This window comes from Camponotus vicinus, unplaced genomic scaffold (assembly GCF_025532165.1).
Source record: "Camponotus vicinus isolate PSW18456_S1 unplaced genomic scaffold, iyCamVici1.0 SCAF_5, whole genome shotgun sequence".
Taxonomy (NCBI): domain Eukaryota; kingdom Metazoa; phylum Arthropoda; class Insecta; order Hymenoptera; family Formicidae; genus Camponotus; species Camponotus vicinus.
This window is the reverse complement of record NW_028141977.1, coordinates 13,189,411-13,211,220: the sequence shown is the minus strand read 5'-3', so window position 1 is coordinate 13,211,220 and position 21,810 is coordinate 13,189,411. Positions and strand designations below refer to the sequence as shown.

The window sequence follows — 21,810 nt, the reverse complement described above, 5'->3', positions numbered from 1 at the left end:
AATTTAAATATATAATGTTTTGCATCTTTTTAATCGTGTATCTTTAATTAAGAACGTTTATTTACATATAAAATTTATACATTTACTTTTGCTCGTTTTTGTCTACATGTATGTATTGTTTTTTATGTGTATATATAAAACATTTATAATTTTTATACATTTATATATTTATCTTATATAAAATGTGAAATATACTGTTACATATATGTATACGTATACTATTACCTTATATACATATCCTATTAATTATACTATAGAATTATACTATATAATTATATTATATTACATAATAATATTTAACTATATTATATAATAATATTTAATTTTATTATATAATAATAGATAGTATTATAGATAAATATTATTATCTTGTTTTATCGTGTAATAATGAAGAAATTCGTCAAAGTGTACAGTTTGTATAATAGTATGTCTACTTACGTTAAAGCAGCAAAAATTATTCTATGTGCGATATTTAATTATAATTAATTTTTAATATGAGTGATATCATAGTAAAAAAAGTTATTTAGTTTAATGATATTACAATTGTATTCTAGGAAGATAATACATCCTACATAAACTTAATTGTTGTAAAACTTAAAGAAGTCGACAAACTGTATCGAACTATAAAAACTATAATTACATTAGTGAAAATATATGTCATATATCACTTTGTTTGATGAACGTTTTCGTAGATTTTTGGAAAAGTAATAATTAAAGAAAAAAATAAATAATTAAAGATATGCACAGTCTTCGAATACGTTTAAGTATCTCGTTAAGTTTGTTATCAACAAATATTATGAAAGTTATATTAGTTATATAAGAATAATATTTAATATCAATTTTTAATCCAAGACCGTACAAAACTCACAAAATGTACATAATTGTATATTATGTACACATTTTTATTACATAAGTTGTATATTTTAATAAATGCTAGAAAAAGTAATAATTATTTATTTCGCCAAAGCAAATCCTACTCGGTCATTCTTCATATCAAACTCGGTGTAGTAACGGCCAATAAACGGAACGCCTAAAATCCAATTGAATTCAAGAAAGTCAATTCCTAAAAAGCTGCTTACACATGTAGTATTACCTTTACGTCGAAACTGTACAGAATTAAATATAAAATGTAAACTTTTCTTATATATATTTAAATAATTTAAATAATATACCTATTGCACACACCTGAATGATGTAATCTTTTCCAATAAGATTGAATACCTTATCACCCAAAATAAAACGGATTGTAGGTAACTCAGAAATTCGACTGCAGTTCACCTTTAAACACAAAAGGTAATATAATACGTAAATAAATTAATAATTAATAATATTTAATAAACATATTAAGTCGGTCAACCAAAACGTGGATTAATGTCGTTGTTCCATAGAAGTATATGTTTCACTTGAACGTACCTAATATTTATTTTTGTAGCTATTCTATATATCAATTTTTTATCTTTTTTTATGCAGGCTACGTGCTTTGTGAAACACATGATCGTTTACTTACTCTTTCGTCTCCATCAATATTAATAGTTCCAATAAGTTTATTAATTTTTGTAACATCTGATTTTGGTCCACATATATGCGAAGCACCTGTATCAGCGATAGCTTGACAGCTTTCCACGCACAGAATGTGATCATTTATTATGATGCTGCAAAAAAATAACGTTAATAATTTGTTGAAACATGATTAACGTAATTTAAAAAATAACGTACTTATCCATGGTAAATTGCCAGAATCCTTTGCGAGTAACAGGAATATATGTGAAATTGCCGTCGTAATGAGCAGGATCGGAACCACCCAATATAAACTCACCACCTAACTCGGCTGAAGGGTCTCTGCACACAAATTGCATAATTTTATCGTAATATGTGTATGTGCGTGCGTGCGTGCGTGTGTGTGTGTGTGTGTGCGCGTGTGATAATTAAAATAAAATTATATTTAATTAATACACACATATAAATAATACTTTTATTTAAAAGATTATAATAATTTATAAATAATAAATTTAATGTATGTTAATATTAAAATAAATATAAATATACATACAGATATAATTATATATATATTTATATTTATATTTAAATTTATATTTATTAAAAACTCTTGTTTAGAGATATGTATTGTTCATAAGTAGAGAAGATATGTACCTATTTAGATAAAAGCTGAAAATGGGTGATGACACTAAGCCTTGTTCAATCATGTTGTGGAAAATATTCGTTACTCCATTGACAGACATGTTGGAATAACTCAAGCCCAAGAAACCATCATATTTTGCAGTAGCAAATACTTTTACCTTTGACACGTTAGTCACTTCTGCAAATGTTTGATTCTGAACATTAAGGCCGGCAACCTATAATAAAATTAATAATGAAATAATATATCCTTATTGCCAGACGAAAAAAATATGATTGTTTAAGAAATGTTTAAAGTAAGTTTATAGTTGTAAATGAATTGGATTCTTTAATGATGACTTACATTCATTGTATCGGTAGATAGGAATCCATTTACATTTATAGCGATGTATGGTAAATGAATCTTAGTACCATTTGCTATATATGTGCTGGATTTTCTGCTATCATATTGATTATGTCTTACTATAAAGCATATTCAGTAATATCATAAATTAACAATATTAGAAAAATTTAAAAAAAATAGAGATATCGCCTTATTAATCTATAATAAATGTACAACATTCTTTTATACATCATCATATGTATATATAAATGTGTCTATCGAACTATTGAATCATTTTTATTTGTCAAAGCTTGTTTGTATCTTCAGATAGTGAATAAACTGATTAAATTAATTTATGCAAATTCCAAAGTTTGCTTTTGTAATAAAAAATTTACACCATAAAATATTAAATTCGTATCTGTTTTGTTCAACTTTTTAAATATTCCAAGATTATAATTGAAAAATATGATTGTAGTAAAAAAACAACATATATATAGTATATATATATATATGTTATATAGTTATATATATACATATATACATACATACATACATACATACATATATATATATATATATATATATATATATATATATATATATATATGTATGTATATATGTATATATATAACTTTATAATACTGAATATTTCAATGAACATTTTGTTTTACTTAATATTAACCATTTTATTCAGTAAAGATTTTCTTTAATGCTTATAAGCAATCTTAATAAATATAATATGTGTGAACACACACACACATATATATATAATAAAATATTAAATATATGATATTATACATACGGTGTTTAATTAATTCGCACCAATTAAATAGATATATTCATTGATAAAAAATATGTCAGAAAGTCTAAAATATTATTTTCGTGATATTTAACGAAGGAATATAGAATAAGATATATTAATATAATAAAAGAAATATTGAATAAAATTCACTTTATTGCCGCGTCAGAACAATATACATATGTATATGTCTGTAATCCGCGCAATCGATGTTATGTATGGTTACATATTATTCAGCGCGTGATTCGCGGGTTTATGTTTGTGAAGGACGGTACTGATTAAATGCTATTTATTCAGTAACTTTTTTTGTACTAAGTACTCGCAAAAATAATTCAAAACCTTCAATTTGTTTCCCATGAAAAAATATAACTTTGTAATTAGTGGTTGCAAATTAAATATATATATATATATATGCGTGTGTGTGTATTGTTGCGTAAATCTATATACAAATAAATTACTTACAACAAGCAGTGATGTTGCATTTTTTAGACAGTATCCAAAGATCAGAGGAACCAGTATCAAATATTACTGTAAATTTTTGCGGCGGAGTTCCAACGGTAATATTGCCATAGTATTGCATGTTTAGGAAATTAGACAAAAGTACTGAAGGAAGATTATTACTTAACGAAAGAACTTTTTGCAAGTCCATGTCAAATTTTTCCAAAGATTGCCGAATAGGATCCATCTTGTGCAACGGAATTCTTGAAATAATATAAAGAACATTCTGTGATACATATATATATAAACTTGCAACATATATGTATCAAATGAATATTTCCATTTGATGTGACTTGCAAATATTTCCACTTAATAGGACAAATATAAGTCATAAAAATTTACATAAATTTAAACATCTTCGTCAAATCAACTATATAACTTACATATTTACAATATAAATACATTATGCATTTAAAGATATCAATAACATTTATTAACTCTCGATGACTTTCCTAAATTATACATAATTTTCATATTGCATATATATCTTTAAAGTAATATTTAATTTGTAATCCAGTCTTATATAAATAAAATTATTCTAACTTAACGAACATTGATTTTTAGTTAGCAAAAATTTTGCAACAAATTTGTAATTTTACACAAGGAAATAATTTAAAAACAAGTAACTGTATCTATTATTAAAACTAGGATACAGTGAATGTCAGGTAAACAAATAATACAAAGCAACTCATTACACCTATGTACCTATATAGAGTTGATTTGCTAACGCGTAAAAAATAGTTTATAATTAGATGTTTCGATGACCTCCAATCACGATATTTATGTTAACGGTCATCGTTTAAATGTAGATAAAAGCAAGATGGACAAAAGCGAAAGAACAAAGAGAGAGAATCACTTTTTCAAAAATATTCTTTTTTATCTCTACTCTTTGACTAATAAATAAAATATACGTTTTTGAGCAAAGAAATTTCATCCAATTTGTATTGAAACATTAATTGCATTTGCACAAGCCACGCGTTTAATCCAAGAAATCGTATGCGATTACGAGAAAAAAATTGATCTCTATAATTTCGATATTTATCAATGTATATAAGTATAATAAAATATATACTGACCTGTGCAATTGCGCGTCCGTCGTCACAAAAAGCGCCGTCACTATCACAAAAAGGCGAAACATATTTCCGAATTTACTCACTACTGAAGTCTCAATTCGAAAATTTGAACGACGAGTTTCTTTTTATACTGACCGGATACACAGAAAAATGAAGTGTTGTCGCTTACTAACATTGCTCTTGACACTGATCGGTATTCGATAACGCTTTATATATATGATCGCGAATGCTCCTATGTTGAATGCTTGAACGGGGACAGAACGCGCGAAACATTCGAAAAACCTTGATAGATTTCCATCGATCAATTTAAATATATAATGTTTTGCATCTTTATGATTGTGTATCTTTAATTAAGAACGTTTATTTACATAAATTCATGATTAATAATAAAAAACAATTCTTTCGAAAGAATACATTGTTTATATCGACTAGACAGACAATCATGTATGTATCATTAACTTTGCAATAGATAATTTGCAAAATGTAGTATTTAATTAACATTTTTTTTATCTAATTCTGTGTGGATAAATTATATAATTCACTTTATTTTTGATGAAATTTTGAGGTTTTTAAAGAGAAAAAGAAATATGCATAAACTTGAAATATATATTTGAATATCCATTAATTTCATAACTTTTGCTATGAACAACTTATTATATTAGTTTAGGAATAATATTAATATGGATATTTTAGCTCAAGATTTTACAAAACTTAAAATCTATATTATATATGAGAATATATAATAAGATAACGGAGAAATATAATAAGAAATATAATATAATAAGAAACGGTTCACCAGTCAATTCACATGAAGTTTATGTTGCTCTCAATGTGTCTACCTAATGTTTCTATCCTTCAAGCATATAATATGTACATTCTGTAACTGTAATCAAAGACCTTATAATTTTAATAACAACATAACATAAATTCTTATCAAGTCTTATTTCAGGTTTGATTGAAAGAGGTACTCATCACTTATCAGCGACAATCAGGATGCAGTAGTTATGTGAATGCAAACGTTTAATTAAAAATTGTTTCTTTAAAATCTTCAGATAAAAAATCATTGGATCCAAACACTTCTTCGTATGTAGTGATACATATAATTCAACTTTATAATAATGGTTAATCACATTATCTTTTGATAACTTTTAATTATGATTCTATAATATGATTTACCCGCTTTAAATCATCAATGACAAAATGCAGACTTATGACTTATGTATAAAAGATTTATTCGTACAGAGCAATTTAATTCAAATTGGTTTAGAACCGTAGATATGAGTTATTACAATAAAAATGGCAGTATATTCATCATCGATCAACTTTTTGAAATACAAAAAACATCAAATTCTCAATTTAGAATATATTAAAAAGTCATTCGACACTGTTTGAAGCTGTTGTAATCTCTATATCATACAATAATAATGATAAATGTTCAGTGATGTTTGAAAATGCCTGGAATAAAAGATTTTAAAAACTTTGTTTCTAATAAAATCAAATAACATTATTTGTACAAAAAGATTTACATTATTATCTCATAGATGACAGAAGAGGAGCTGAAACAATTTGTGTGCAATTGGATTGCAATAATGAGTTTGGCGGGGATATGATATCCTTTCTTCATTTGCCACATATTCCTAATGAAAAAAATCTACAGCTAGTAAGATACTTTATAATATAGCTCGTTTTCGTAAAGACATATTTATATTCTAGTAAAGATACATGATCTGTCAAATCTGTGTCAGCATTATATTTTAATCCGTACAGCAAATAAATAGCTGAAAATATAGATACAAAATTTTATAAAACGATCATATTCAAATCTCGCGATGAGCTAAAATGTAATGTCAAATTACACGATAATGCAACGCTCTAATATTTTTAATAAAAAATGTAATGCGTATTTACTAAACTTTATAATTAGCGTGAAATATTTTTTATCAAAAATGCAAAATTTAACCGAAGCAAATTTGATTGCAGTCTTGAAATGATTCGAAATAAAAAAATTATATATAAGAAATTGATAAATTTTACATTATATTTCATATAATATCAACAATTTTCTTGCATTCTTGTGTACAGTTCAAATAAATTTTAATAGAACTTTATGATTTTTTTTACATATTTTGTTAACCAACCTAAAAGTCAATTTGCAAAAATGTTACGTTAAAATCCACAAAATGTATATATATAATTTAAAAATTTTATATATCTGTTATTGTATTTTACAATAATTTGTACAATTGTATTTTATAAATTTTTTATTTTTTGCAAATCTTGTTTTAAATTTTTTATATGTAAAATGATTATAAAAGAATCAATATAGATGTATCAATATTGATATCAATATAAAAAAAATTATTATTAATTCCATTCAATATAAATAATAAATGCGCATTTTATTTTGTTTTAATTTTAAAATTACAGCTTAACTGCGCGAGATACATGCTCTGTACATTTAGGAGATAAATTTCATGAGCATAGTTATCAATAAAATATTTCGCATCAAAATACATATGTAAATTAATACACAATTATATCGAGGAAAATCGAATTATATGGTACGGTATATATAAGTATTAAATAGATATTATCTCATGCATGTCACATGTAACTGACTATATGGAATATACATCGCGTTTCATTACATTTTATAATCTGGGCATCGTGGACAATGTCGCGATAACGTTAATATTCAATTACTCCGCGAAAAGATAACCACGGGATAAAATATCCTCCGCAGGATATTATCGTATCGCGTTGTTTACAGCACGCGCCGCAGTATTTTACCGCGTCGGAGTTACATCGCAGCCCCTCATTAGCGAAGCGAAATTACTCGGATTCGATTATCTTCCGTAACGCGGTAGCGGAAGCGCGCGGCGCAACATCATCGATAACACTTTATTTTACAGATACGCGCGACGTTTTACCCGATTGCTTTTAACGATTGGTGATCAATCGGCCGGACGATTTCGCAGTTTCGGCTTCCGGAATCGCAACCGAGCAACCTGTATCGAACTGTCTGGCTGCCGCCACCTAACTCTACCCTCCTCGCTCGCCGGCCGGCTGACCGGTCTGCGTAGACAAGGGGATAGATAAAATCGGTATTACGTTTAGGGACACGCACGTGCAAACCTATTAACGAACGCACGCTCACGCATCCGAGCGCGCGCGGGCGCTGCTATAACTCACGCACGGAACACGCATACAGAAACACCGACAATCACCGTGATTTACGTGATGCCGTGCTACTACGTTCCCCCCCCCCCCGTACTCCCGACACTTAAATTTCGTGCCATTCTATTAACCTCTGCACATCCCCGTACGTTGCTATGAAATTTTGCAAAATGACCCGATATATTTTCCGTTATGGAAACATTTACATTTCCTACCTTTAAATTTGATGATCTGTAATCTTTGATTCGGTAATACATAATGAAACATTGGTTTAATAGAATATGGTATCATAATTCTAGAGCTGCAAAATGTTTTATGTCGAAAAAGCCGGTCCTCTCTCTATTAAAATTTTTTACATTTTAATAAAATTTTAATACAACACTCATAAAACCTGAGAGGCAAAAAATATTTTTTTCCAGTTTTTTTCTCTCTCTCATATTATATTTCAATAAATTTTCTAATATTTCAATAAATTTTATAATATTTGCCTATAAAAGTTTTAATTAATAAATCATTTTCTATGCATGTATTGATTCTTTATTATGCTCTCAAATATCAATTTTAAAATATCCAATTTTAATTCAGTTCTAACAAAGTCTTCTTTTCAACAAATTTTAACGAAAAAGAATTGATCGTATAGAATTAGTAAATAATATATCTTTAAATAGTTTTGAAAAATCAAATAATAAATTTAAAACGATTATTTATTATATTTTAATCATATACGAGATGTTTTTATTACATTGTTTTTTTATTATATACTTATTATTATTATTATTATTGTTGTTGTTGTTATTATTATTAAAATCAGATATTCCATTTCTAATCAAAATATGCCATTTAATAGCGCTGCAATTTTAAATATGCTCTAATTGCAATAAAAACCGATATTAGATTTGTTCTATTCTTAGATCTCGACGGAAATACCAAACTATTAGAACGAAAAAAAGCTCATCTGAGCAATCCGCTTTTTAACGAGCGCTTCAATTAAACGATAGGGACATTAACGATATTTTAATTGATAAAATTTTGCAAACGCTGGTAGATCGCTGTAGCAAGGACACAAATTTCCAATTTTCGCTGTCGCGAGATGGCGAAAAAGTTTAATTACCGGCGTCTCGCCAAAGTTGTTCGCGCGAAACTTTTTAAAGCATTTCCAGTCGACTTGAACCGTTTTGTCAGCTCTTGTGAGAAAAATTGAACTACGACTTTGCGAGAAAATATTGGCGAAAGGATATTATTTTAAGAACGTTTTATAATACAATTTTGTTATAATGTTACAATTTTATTACAATATCACAATTTTACACTTTTATATACGTAAAACATAATATTCTGTCTATACGTTAATTCTTTAGAAAATAATGCAAGAATTTTTATTCGCGCCTACATCATATTTATTTCTCATCTAATGGGTATAAATAGATACATAAACGATACACTTCTCACACACGAGAAGATGTTATATCACTCTCTTGTATCTTACGCGCGTATTTTATAGAGTTGATCTTACATTGATTCCGTATCATTATCATCGCTAATCTTGCTAAGAAGTTTTCTGTTCGACCTTCTGTTCATTCCGAAGAAACAGGTTGTATCGCTAGATGAACCCATCCAGGACGTTTCATCACGAATACGCAATCTGAACGAAAGAACATCTCGATATCGGATCGTCCGTTGCATGGAATGACGTTTGTCCTGTCAAGATACCAACGCATGCAAACGAAAATATGGCTGTATATTTTCTCCCAGATTTCCTACCCAGAGAGATGCTTCTCAGAAATATCTTACAGGATCTACGCTTAGTCATGCAGCATATTTCAGATCGCATCAATTCTCTCTCTGTCTCTCTCTCTCTTTCTCTCTGACTTTCTTAATAAATTTTCCGTTATTTTCTCGATATTCATAGCGAAAAATTTCTATGTAGATTGTAAAGATTTCTTCTGATTTTTTGGATATATCATAAAGAATATTTGCGCGTTTATTCACATTTGTAATAAAATTATTGGAGCGCGAAAGCGAATATTAGAAAAAATAAATAAATTATAAAAAATGTAAATTACTTGTTGTAAAACTTTAGAAATATTTAAAAGCATTTCCAAAAATAATGCCTTCATATTTTAATTTACGGTTTATTTATGTGATCTGTTTTAAACATATATTATGTATTGTTATTATTTACATTTTGATCAAACTTTGTATCTAAAATATTTGAATTCTTTACATTTGTCTTTGAATTTGTTATTGCTATTATATTATTATATTTCTAAGACAGTGAAAATAAATATACACACATTTTCAAAATATTTAATACACTACGAGTATTCTTTATAACAGAAAATATAATTAGCAATAGGAAAATCTAATTTTTTTTATCAAAATCGAGATATCATATACGAATATGATTTCTTCTCTAAAATTTTAAGGAAATTTTAAAATGAATGAAGAGATTAATATCGCATCGAGTCTCCAATCCGTCATTTGTTATAAATCAGTAGTACAATTCATCGCTATAAACAAGATAACATTACGCACGTAACCGTGGCAGTTTCGACGCGATAGTGGGATGAAGGCACGTGGTCGCAAATTCATCCTCTCGTTGGTACAACGCGCCAAAGTTCGCCGTAGAATAAAGAAGGAAGCGCGCAGTGGTTGAATAAGGTCGTGCAAGAGTGGGGAGCGTGGCGCGCAGCTGCGCGCGCATCCGAGTCACGCTGCCACCGGTGCCGCGTGGTCGGACAACTTCAGTAACGCCGCAGCCTCCGAACGGAGAGGTCACGTCCACCGAGCGTCCGACGGGCACAACACTTTTCTTTCTTGTACGGCTAAATTCTCTCCGAATTTCGACTGCCTCGATCACTTTAGTTCGCGTCGCGAGATGATATAACGATTACGTGTGTATATCGAGTGCGAGATTGTTTGCAGAAACACTTGTTTGTCCGGCGTGACTCACGCGGCGAATTTGGAATCTTCCCCCGTGATTAAAGTGGATCGACTGACTGAACGTGTCAAGTGTCTCTCGAAAAGGTGCGACGAATGCGAGTTAAATCGCGAGGCTCGCAGACTCCCGAAATCATGAGAGCGTTCTTTCGTTGCGTCGCGTTCGTCGTGACGATCGCGGCCGCTGTCACGTCAGAACCCAACGACCTGACCAAGTCGCAGATGACGATGCTCAAGTGCTGTCAAGCGGGCGAGGAATTGCGAGGATCGGATGACAACGGATTACCGCGCTGCGAGCGAACGTCGAACGAGTGGAAGCCGTTGATTTACTCGCCGACGCGACAGATTTTCGTCGAGAATCCGCCCGACGAGTGGCACGTCGTCGACGGCCAAAGACCGGAATGCGATGATCGTTCGGAGCTGATCCACGTGCCCTACCGGAAAGCCAACCCGTTCATCCTGCTCGACGACGGGAATATGGTACTCGAGATCGGCGACAGCAACAAATTTCCCATCGGCCAGTATTGCGCCGATTCGAACGCGCTGCTTGTGTGCGTGCAGAGGAAATCGACGAGCAATCATGCCGCCGCGACGATGAGACCGCGAGTGCGACGATGCTGCGGCGAGAATGCCACTTTCCACGAACACGGGTGAGTCTCGTTAGTTTCGTCACTTTGTTGACAGACGATGTCAAATAAAAACGAATATATCAGGATTAACTTAGGTTAGGTAAGTAAGACACAAATCTGCGAAGATTCTGTTACCAAGGTCGTTTGAAATTGACTTTGAGGTTAGCGGGATGTTTTTCGAATACATAAACAAGTTCCTTGGAGCAAATACGTAGTATCACGATCGTGTAATAAGATTGTAATATCGCTGCAATACAAGATATTAAGGTTGCAATAAGATTATAATATGCCTACAAATAAGATAGATTACGCAGATAGCGAGTCTTCGACTTAACTATTTTGTAGTAACTTGTTTATTTACCGGGTCTCTTACAAGAAATACGTGCTTGATCTTGAACGTTTGCAAAACGTTTTTGGTTTTATTTGATTTTATTTTGTTTAAAAATCTACATCTTTTGAAATTATATTTAATTAATCTACTATTTAGAAATTAATCTACTATTTAGAAAATAGTATATTATACAGAAAATAGTTAATTATAATATATGATTGTTTAGAATATATGTTCAATTATTTTTTATTCATTCATTTCTATATCCTTTCATTTTTTTAACACTGAGAGTTTAGAATTCTCACGAGAAGCCTTTTGTATTTTGCAGAAATACCTGCGTTCATTTAAAAGAGACTGCAGATGCACCGCCCCTCCTGCCGAACGCGTCCTCTGTTGTCGAGATCGTGGCGGGATTTCCTACCTGCCCGAAATCCGATAACTTCACGATCCTAGGAGAGACGAAGGATGCCGTATTGCAGCCCGATGGCGGTCTGGAAATAAACGGCGTCATTTTACCTACCGGTCAGTTTTGTGTTGAAAGAATCAAGGAACTAAACCAGATAGCCAAGGTGTTTGCCTGTCCGGAACATGCACCACAAAGGTTGGTACATTAAGATTAAGAATGTCGTGCACGCGCGCGCGTCGTGATACGTTCGTTCTTGTTGGACCTTTTGTTCCTCCGGATGTTGCAACGTGATCTACAAATAAAGATAACCAAACCTTCGTTGAAATAATCACGATGTGCATGATAAACTGTAAGCTTGCTTTTAAAACTTTTTAGTCTTCAAACGGACGCATATAAAAATTTTAAATAATTGAAAGATCCTTTATCTTAGTAGATTTTATTTTTTCGGTAATGGTTTCATTATTTTTTACCGCGTGTGTATCATGAGGGTTGCCAACCGTCCCGTTTGGACTGTCAGGTTTTTAGGAGTCTTGTCCGGTGTCCGGTTGACAAGTCAAACCGGACACTGGACATTTCTAAAATTGTCTTAAAAATAATAATGTAGGAGAGAGGTGAGAGAGAAAGAAGAAAGAGAGAGAAAGAGAGAGAGTTTCTTATCAAATTTTGTATTTATATATAAATAATGTAGTTTTATGTTTACTATTTCTGTCCGATTAGAGTTTGTTCCAAAGACGAAATGTCTGGTAATTTAGATGTTTGGATTTGGTAACCCTAATCATATTGATTTTATATGTGTTTATATTAATTAATGTAATTATATGTGTTTATATTAATTATAGTAATTCTTTTTGTATAATTAATTAAAAAAAAGATATAAATAATATAAAAGGTAATAATATAAAAGGATAGTAAGAAAAAAGAGCAAGTAATAATATAAAAAATAATATTCCTTTATTTCTTAACAGATCTGAAAAAGCAAATCCTATATAATAAACTATAATAAATCTTTTTCACACTTTTCAATTACTACTACTAATATTGTTTTTCATGTTGTGCTACAACAATATATTCCAAAGGCGTGCTGTTCTACATAATTGATAACGCGATATCAAACGTAAATAGCAGGAAATCGATAATCGATCCCTCAATTATGCAAAATCAACCCTCTGTTGTTCTTGTTGGTTCGATCATCATTCATTCATCTCATCTCCCGCGAAGAATAAAGTCGAGTCGCGTGATCGACGGTCAAGTCATTCGGCTCGCTTTAAATCTCCAAGCACGATTCGACTTTTTGCCCTGCTAAGTATCGCCTGCTCCGATCTGAATTTATCGCACGGCTTAATTGCGCGTTCGATAGGTGATTGCGCTAGGGATAAACGGCGGGGTTTCTACGTCATTCCCGACGATATGTCGAGAAAAAGTCGGCTTCCATACACACTTTCACTTCTCCTCTTAATCCTTTCGAAGCATTTCTAGGTCACGTGTGCTCGGTCCCACGTCATCCAAGATTCCATGAAAACGTTCTCACAACTCCATACTCCGTTTCCGCGCATCAGAATGATGAGCAATAAAAATACTTGTGCTCAGATGATGTTATGTAAGGGCCTCGTCATACTTGTATAAAGCTAACGTTCTGTTTTTAGAATTTCGATGTAATTGAAAAAGTGATTTGATCAGATATAAGAGTGCTAATATATTTTCATTATATCAAGAAAAAGAAATTGATAATCACTTTTTTATTTCAATCAATCGATTTGAGTCGTAATATTTTTCGATAGAACTTTTTTTTAAGATGCTTTCTAAAATTCTTAGCAAAAAAGTGAAACGTGAAATTATACATCTTTATATAAATATCACACACAAATTAGCAATATACAAATATTCCACGTTGCATGACGTGATTTACGTCAGGTTCAAACGTTTACGATACCTATATGACGTATGACGTAAGATAGGGTTAGAAGATCTCATTTACCGAGACATTTCATTAAGATTAAGGATGAGCCGTGATTGACGGGCGTCGTTGATAGTGAGAGATTCGAGAGTTTCCATTCGCTCTGGACAGAGACAATGTCATGTAATTTCGCGTATATAATATAATACAATAATATAGAGCGAACGTATCGTTACCGTAAAATATACAAATGCACTCTCGTGTTTATTTCCCGGATTCAAAGTCTCGATCCATGTCGACGTGGCGTTTGCGAAATTGCTGGGAGAATATACGGCAGTTTGCAAAAGTTTAATCGCCGGTAGGTGTACAAAGTAACATTGGAAATGCGATTAACGCGTCTGTGCAGAACCAATTTTGTAGAAAGTTGCGTACCTACGCCTGTATTTCGTTCGCATTCTACATATTTACGTTTGTACGGACACAAATACGGGCCAGCCGATCGTTGACATTCCATTTCCCGTGAAAAATTTACTCGCCAACGCACAGCTCCACCGAACGCCAATCAATGGAACAAAACACGACCGGATGCTATCGGTTTTTTGCATTCATGTATAGTAATAGTGAGTTATTGTGACTTTTCTTAAAATTGAATTCAATCAATCTCTAACGATGTATGAACAAAAGCGTGTGTCACTTACATCTGAAACGCGAAGTAATTAAATAAATTTCGCGATAAATCATGAATAATGCTTATTTTTCCTATTATTTCTTTTAAAAAATATATTTATATAAATATATTACTGTACATAAATATTTTATTCCTGCAATACATAAATTACCGTAAACAAGATATACCTATTTTACGAGAAAGAGATACATGTATTTTTCAAAATTTATTGAGATAACTTTTATTGCACGTAAATCTTTGTTTTATGGAAATTACTATAAGCACAACTGAGTGAAGTTTATGGAAATTTTAGAGATACTAGCTTTGTGATTTTTTTCATCTGATATATTAATATAACACACGCATATTGGTGCATGTCGAAACCACCGTAAACGATTTTAAAAACGGAAATTTGTCCTAAATGCAATTATATCGAGAGATCGTTAGTCGCGGTGAAAAATTGTTTCATCTGAATCTTTCAGGAATCTTAATTAAAAACGGACGTAACGATCATCGATAACGCGGTATTATTTCCATTATATAGGACCAATCGAATATCTGGCTCACTGCCGACCGCTGGCAGTGAGCCAATCGGACAATTGCCGATGTGACGCCGATAAAACTGCCCGAATTTAATTAATCCGCCCAGCGCGAAAAATAACTAATAGCGCCATAATTTGTCTTTTTCTTCCGTGGCTTTTTGCCTGCGGATAGCGAGAAATATCGACAGTATGCCGAGTTTTAAATAATGTATGATAACCTTTCTTTCCGCGTGTGCTGCTGTATGTATAAAAAAAATTACTTGCAATATAAACTAGAAAAGTATAATTTACGGGAAAAAACATTTTCTTGAAAATATGTGTACATTTTTTATACAACAATAAAAGCTGTTATTTTTGCGTAAATTAACGCCATTAATTGTTATTACTATTATAATTGTTGTTAATTATTATTATTGCGAAATTTATTAATAAATTACATGTTGTATTTGGGTTTGGAGATTGTCTCTAATTATTACATAAATCTCAATTGTGTTTATTTGGGCTTTCCATTAATACATGAACACATAATAAAGCAATATCATAGTGATTCTGATTAAATAATTTTCCGTTATTTAATATGTATATTAATCTATATGCATCTATGTATATGCAATGATATAATAATATCTATGTATATGCTATGATATAATAATATCGCATTATCGGACCTTTACAAATAAATATCCAAAATTTAAATTAAATAGGGAGGATATTATATACATATCTCAAGACAGAGAAAACCATGTGTTTTACCGATTTATATACATATCTGAAATGTCATAGTAATGTAGAATACAATAATCAACAAATATTTTTAAATATATAAAAAATGTTTAAAGATTAAAATGTCTTTTACACAATTTTTATACTTGAAAGAAGTATCTTTTAAAGAAAGATTTAGATTACGATTGTACCTTTTTTTAAGATTGTTACCTTTTAAATTAATTAATGTATTCTCTTCTTGAATAGACTTAGATAACGGCCAGTATCAGTATCATAAGATACGCCTAAAAAATAACGTCCTTGCGTGTTCGAATTTTTCAGACCTGCAGTGCGTACGACGGACATCAGATTCACCCTATATCCTGTGGGCTTCATTATTAGCGCCGTCTTCCTGGCCGCCACCCTGGCGGCAGGTTGGCTGTTACCTGCCTCTCATCACGTCTTGCACTGGCGCTGCCAGACTCATCATGTCGCCTGCCTGATGATGGGCGATATTCTCATGGCTATCATTCAACTCGCTGGGGATTCCCTTCATGGTGCAAGCTGCAAGGCGCTTGGTGAGTTTTTATTATTACTGCCTTGTTAATTTTTTCATCATCGTTTCTCTTACTTCTCTAAAATCGCTTCAAGCGATATAATTACAGTAATTTTAGTTTTAATGTCACAAAAACGCCATAGAAAATGTGAACAGAAGTAAATATTTTGCATACCTTTTCTTTCTACAGAATAAGATTGCATTAATCATGCAGACTTATTCTGTAGTTTTTTATGTGTAATTTCCGGATAAAAAAATATATGCAAAATTAATACTTGAAATTTCTGATCTAGTTTAAGAGAAAAACGTTTTGAGTTTTTAAACTTTGTATTTTATGTTATTTACGTTTTTAAAAGTGATTCGTATTGTTATAAATAAACGTAAGTCATTTCCGTGAACACACATACACACACACAAAAGTGTTATTATTCTATAAAATTCTAAACTCATCAAAATTACTAAATTGCACTGCTAAGCTCATCAGAATTATTAAATTGCGCTGTTGAACTCTCATCAGAATTACTAAATTACTAAATTAAATTCTATTTTTATTTTAACACACTGCGTTTCAATTCCATCTAATCTGCCACAAAGCAATTCGTGATCTTTTAGAATATAAGATGAGAAACGTTGTTGGAATTCTTCACAATAAATACATTTAATAGCCGTGTAAACGGAAAAAACGAGCAGTTTATTGTTTATCGGACCGTAATGATCGATTAATTTGTTTCTTTTATTTACATCCATCGGTACAAATCGGCAGCGACGCAATTCGAATTAAACGAGATTAAAAACTAATCGAATCTTCGCGATGAACGAGAGACATATTAAAACGAAGAGAGCAATGATTTCAATGATCCCGGAAAATTGACGAGCGCAAAAAGCAATATCTACTTTTTTTATTGCAATAACTTGCACGATCTCGCCTTTTGTTGTTCCGGTGAATTTACTGTTCTATCGTTCGACGTAAGAGCTTTCGAGCTTGCGAGAGAAGGGAACGCGATGTCGATTATACGCATCAATGTAGCTGGCGTAACTGAATGCACAGATGGAATACGAATTCGACCGACGATCGGGGCCGGCTTTATTTGCCGGCCCGTCCCCGAAACTCCGGAGGTAATTATTCGGATAATCGTAGTAATCCCTCGCAAAGCTCCGCTTCTCTCGGTTCGTTCCGATCGCGAGAATCGATTAGTGCGTACATCCGTGTGAGTCCGGTTTCTCCGCGTTGTAATGGCGCGCAGCGGCTCTCATTTGCATAAAGAATCGATTACACGGATTTCACCGGGATGTTTTTCCTATCGCGATTCGCGTTTAACCATTTGTTCTAACAAATTGACCGTAGGTCGAAGATTACTGTCACTCGCGTGACTCACACGTGGACACTTTCAAGTTTCAAGAACGATGATATTTTTTAAATGTTTTCTAAATAAAATTTTATAAGAATCCAAGAACTTTAGAACAAAATAGTCAATTTAAATATGAGAAAATCAATTATATTTATATTTTAAATAGAACAATTATCGTCTCACTTTATATCCGGTGCAATTTCATATTCGGAATAAACTTATGATCGCTTCGAATCGAAATAGAAGCGTTTACAATTTGAGATAATAGTCATGATTAACCAGTTACCGGGTTCATGGACCTTGGGTCTATGAAATCCGAAGAAAGGAGAAAGTGGAACGTGGCAGAGAGTTGCTGACCCACAATCTCTCTCTCTCTCTATTTAACAACTTTTTCTTCATTCAAACAGCGTTGCCTCACGTAGCATATTTCGTTTTCTCATGAAAGAGTTTTCTATTTTCGATATATATAATTATATTAACTTTTTAATTTCCACGACCATTAATGGATTCTTTTAATGTTGAAAATTCGACATTTTATACGCACGATCGAATAATCGACATTATCAGAATTTCGTGGGATTTTCATTACACATGTTGCGAACAAAAAACCGATTACATCGCAACAATTCTACGTAACGTACAAAAATTGTTTCATAAAACGTAAAATTAAATTTATCGAGTTGTCGATATGGACGTTCTCCCGATCGATGATTCGCCACAATTGCATTTCTTGCTGTTGGAATGAAACTATTTCCGCTCGTCGGAATCGATTGAATCGACAAAATAACGTTTTTACTGTTACGTTACGACATTACGGAGAATCGTGTTCTCCTCCTCGTGTCCTTGCGTGTTCTTGCAGCCTGAATTCGCAGATATTATGCGCACGTATTATGCGTATCCCATTACGGTGACGGATGTAGCAGTGTTACGATGCGAAGTTACGTTGCGTAGCAAAAGATAGGAATTCCAGCGTGCCGTACGCGGCGGGAAGTATAACGGTAACTAGATTCTTTTTATTGCGAAACAAAGTTCCTCCCCGCGCTTATTGTTTCGCGGGAAGCGCGTGAAAGAAACCGTTCGCCGATGCGTTCATGCATCGCTCGTACGGCCTTCGATCGACAGGAAAATATCGAACGAAACGTGGAATGCACCGCAATGCAATTTTGAAGCATGCTGAATTCCGCAGTGGGAGTTCACGCTCGTAGCATTTGCCGCGATGCAAAAATGCGATAAATGCAAAATGCTTCGCGCATTTAGTTGCATTCTTTTTTTTTATCCATGTATATCGAAATAATCTCTAATTGTGTATGTGTGTGTATACAATATTAAATCATTCATATCAAATTAAAATTTCCTCGTGCAAAATTTTCGTGCATGCTCTCGTATAAATTATAATTGATAATAACGTTATTTACGTTATTTATTAGAGGATTGAATATAATTGAGCATAATTCGATATCACATAAGAATTAAGCTGAGTACATCGCATTTGAATTATCGAGAATGATGGAGAATTGTATGCTATCATAAAATGATGCGAATGTACCGATCGATCTTGACGTTGTCATAGAAATAAATACATATTCTATATTCCGCTCTCATGGCACACAACGTTTATAATTTATATTTCTATATCAACGTTCGCAATTCAAGTGCATTATGCATTTCGATTATTATATATGTTAAGCCGCACTTGAAATTATATTATAAAGCTCATCTCTTTCTTCTGTATTAAATTTTGAATATATTTGCATCAGAAATTTCGTATAATACAGTTTTGCATTTACAGTATGTAACACACAAGTCCGAAGATCAGATTGCTCGTTACGTAATAATAATATTTCAATTAATATAATAATCTATATTATGATATTAAATCTCACGAAGTTTATTTTTCGTTGAGATATCGAGCAATATAATTTTATAAAACGTATTTATAGTTAGTAGTCGTGCGAATGCGACCTTCGACGATTACGAACATACTATCGTATGCTTGTCCTTTCTAATTGAATCCATCTGCGATCGTGTCTGTCCGGTTGTTTAACATCCAACATGCACATGTATTACGTGCATCATCGATTTTGCCCTCGTTATTTCAATGATCTACAAAGCGAGAATAGTGCGCAAAAAAAAACTGAAGCGTCTATTTCGAGCCTTCTTTTTCCCCTGATCCTTCTCGCGGTGCAACATCTCCTTGGAAAACATCAAGGATGGGGACCCTCACACCGTGACTTTGGCTTTGACCGAGAACTCTAATGTCGCTCAGACGTTAGGCGCCCATTTAAGGAGAAAACGCGCTGCCGTAACGTCGTCTTGAATAAGGGACGAGAAAGTAAATCAAAGCCTCGTTGCCTTTTCGAGGCGCTGTATACCACGATATATGCTGATTTGAGAGACGAAACGTGAAAGAGGATTTTGCCTTGATTGGCAGGAAATTTCTGCTTTTGAGAAATCTGCTATTCATGCAAAATCATTTAGGCGAAATAATACCACATAGTAATATTACGGCAAATCCCACATTTTACCAAGTCTTATATAGGAAATATTTGAATAATTCACACACATACACACCTATATATATATATATATATATATATATATATATATATATATATATATATATATTTATTTATTTATTTATTTATTTATTTATTTATTTATGTATAATTTATATATATAATATTTTTCTAATATTTCTAATATTTTTTCTAATATTTCTTCTTATTTGTCTGGTAATTTAAAGATGCGCGTAATTTAAGAATCCATCAATCTGTTGCATTTTCCAAATTTTTTATTTACATTTTTCAATCTGTTGACATGCTCATATTTCTTATTTCATCGAATAACTCGAGGAGAAATCTACTTACCGCGTTTTTTTATTCGCTGCATGAAGAAGCTATATCTATAATTTCCGACCAGAGGAAAGAAACCGTTGCTATCTTCGGGATTAATGACAGTAAAAAACTAATGCTCATCTCCACGTCACGAAGTCACGAAATGTTTTGTTCTCGAAATGGTTGCGCGTTCTCGTTTCCTCATTTAAAGAATCCCTTCAATCTTTCATCAGATATATTTATATCTACCAGATGCTTGTTAGATATATACGAGGACTTTTTTGCGTTTAGGGATCTTGAAAGTATATCTTAGGACATACGTTCTTCACTCTCAGGATCTTAAAATTTTTGATATACAGCATCCAGATATTCTGACATTAATTTTAACAAGCTAAACAAATATTTACTTGTTCTGAAATATGAGCCAATAGGAATGTTATGTGTATCAAATAAACAATAAATCAAATAAACAACAAATAAACAATAAATATCTGAAAAGTTAAGACTTTTCATTCTATAAATTTTTCAAAATCTTATTTTCAACTTGAGATTAAGATTATTAAGTAAAGAAACGGAATGACTGAAAAAATTACATTTATATTAAAATATACTTGTTTAATGATATAAATATAATTTTTTTTAGTTTTCTCTTTCTTTCGCATAAATCATTATATTAATTATTATTGTTAATTGTTATTGAATTAATTAAAAGTTAAACTCAAATAGCCCATCGCTAGACGGCTATAAAATTTATTTATACTACGTTTATGATTGTGCAAGTGTTCAAATTTTAACTTGGAAAATTTTTTTAATATTCTAATTGTAAGTAGCGGGAGATGATTAAATTTTAAGTTGCTATTTTGCTATATATTCTTGCCGGAAAACTCATACTGTGAAACTATTGTAACTGTAATTTCTGCACAAACTAGCCGTTAACAATGAACTCTTTATAATT

General features: G+C 31.8%; 2 protein-coding genes and 1 long non-coding RNA gene across 3 annotated transcripts in view; 1 reads left to right on the top strand and 2 right to left on the bottom strand.

The window, feature by feature from the left end:
* Positions 1-75: 75 nt before the first annotated feature.
* Positions 76-5,024, bottom strand: LOC145971661 (lysosomal aspartic protease-like). Its single transcript, XM_083099569.1, has 8 exons — positions 4,832-5,024; positions 3,720-3,958; positions 2,480-2,598; positions 2,152-2,354; positions 1,717-1,839; positions 1,508-1,652; positions 1,186-1,278; positions 76-1,106 (listed from the first exon to the last, which is right to left on the bottom strand). Exons 1-8 carry the CDS (start codon positions 4,891-4,893, stop codon positions 954-956), a joined length of 1,137 nt encoding a protein of 378 aa, XP_082955695.1. The 5' UTR covers positions 4,894-5,024; the 3' UTR covers positions 76-953.
* A 5,722-nt stretch (positions 5,025-10,746) lies between these two features.
* Positions 10,747-21,810, top strand: part of Mthl1 (adhesion G-protein coupled receptor methuselah-like 1) — a 131,055-nt gene continuing 119,991 nt past the window's right edge. The window contains exons 1-3 of the mRNA XM_083100100.1: positions 10,747-11,595; positions 12,234-12,506; positions 16,459-16,694. Of these exons, the coding sequence (XP_082956226.1) occupies positions 11,042-11,595; positions 12,234-12,506; positions 16,459-16,694 (1,063 nt within the window). The 5' untranslated portion in view covers positions 10,747-11,041. The remainder of the gene's footprint in view (positions 11,596-12,233; positions 12,507-16,458; positions 16,695-21,810) is intronic.
* Positions 13,329-14,751, bottom strand: LOC145971964 (uncharacterized). The gene is made up of 4 exons (XR_014439010.1): positions 14,442-14,751; positions 14,242-14,368; positions 14,044-14,118; positions 13,329-13,944 (listed from the first exon to the last, which is right to left on the bottom strand). It is a non-coding gene; the product is annotated as an uncharacterized LOC145971964 (long non-coding RNA).

What these genes read in the sequence shown, in the direction of transcription:
- LOC145971661 (XM_083099569.1), bottom strand. Translation starts at nt 4,893, where the DNA reads ATGTTTCGCCTTTTTGTGATAGTGACGGCGCTTTTTGTGACGACGGAC. An exon ending in TATCTACCGATACAATGAAT is followed by an intron (nt 2,355 to 2,479) that starts GTAAGTCATCAT and finishes ATTTTATTATAG; the next exon opens with GTTGCCGGCCTTAATGTTCA. An exon ending in GAAAAGATTACATCATTCAG is followed by an intron (nt 1,107 to 1,185) that starts GTGTGTGCAATA and finishes AATTCTGTACAG; the next exon opens with TTTCGACGTAAAGGTAATAC.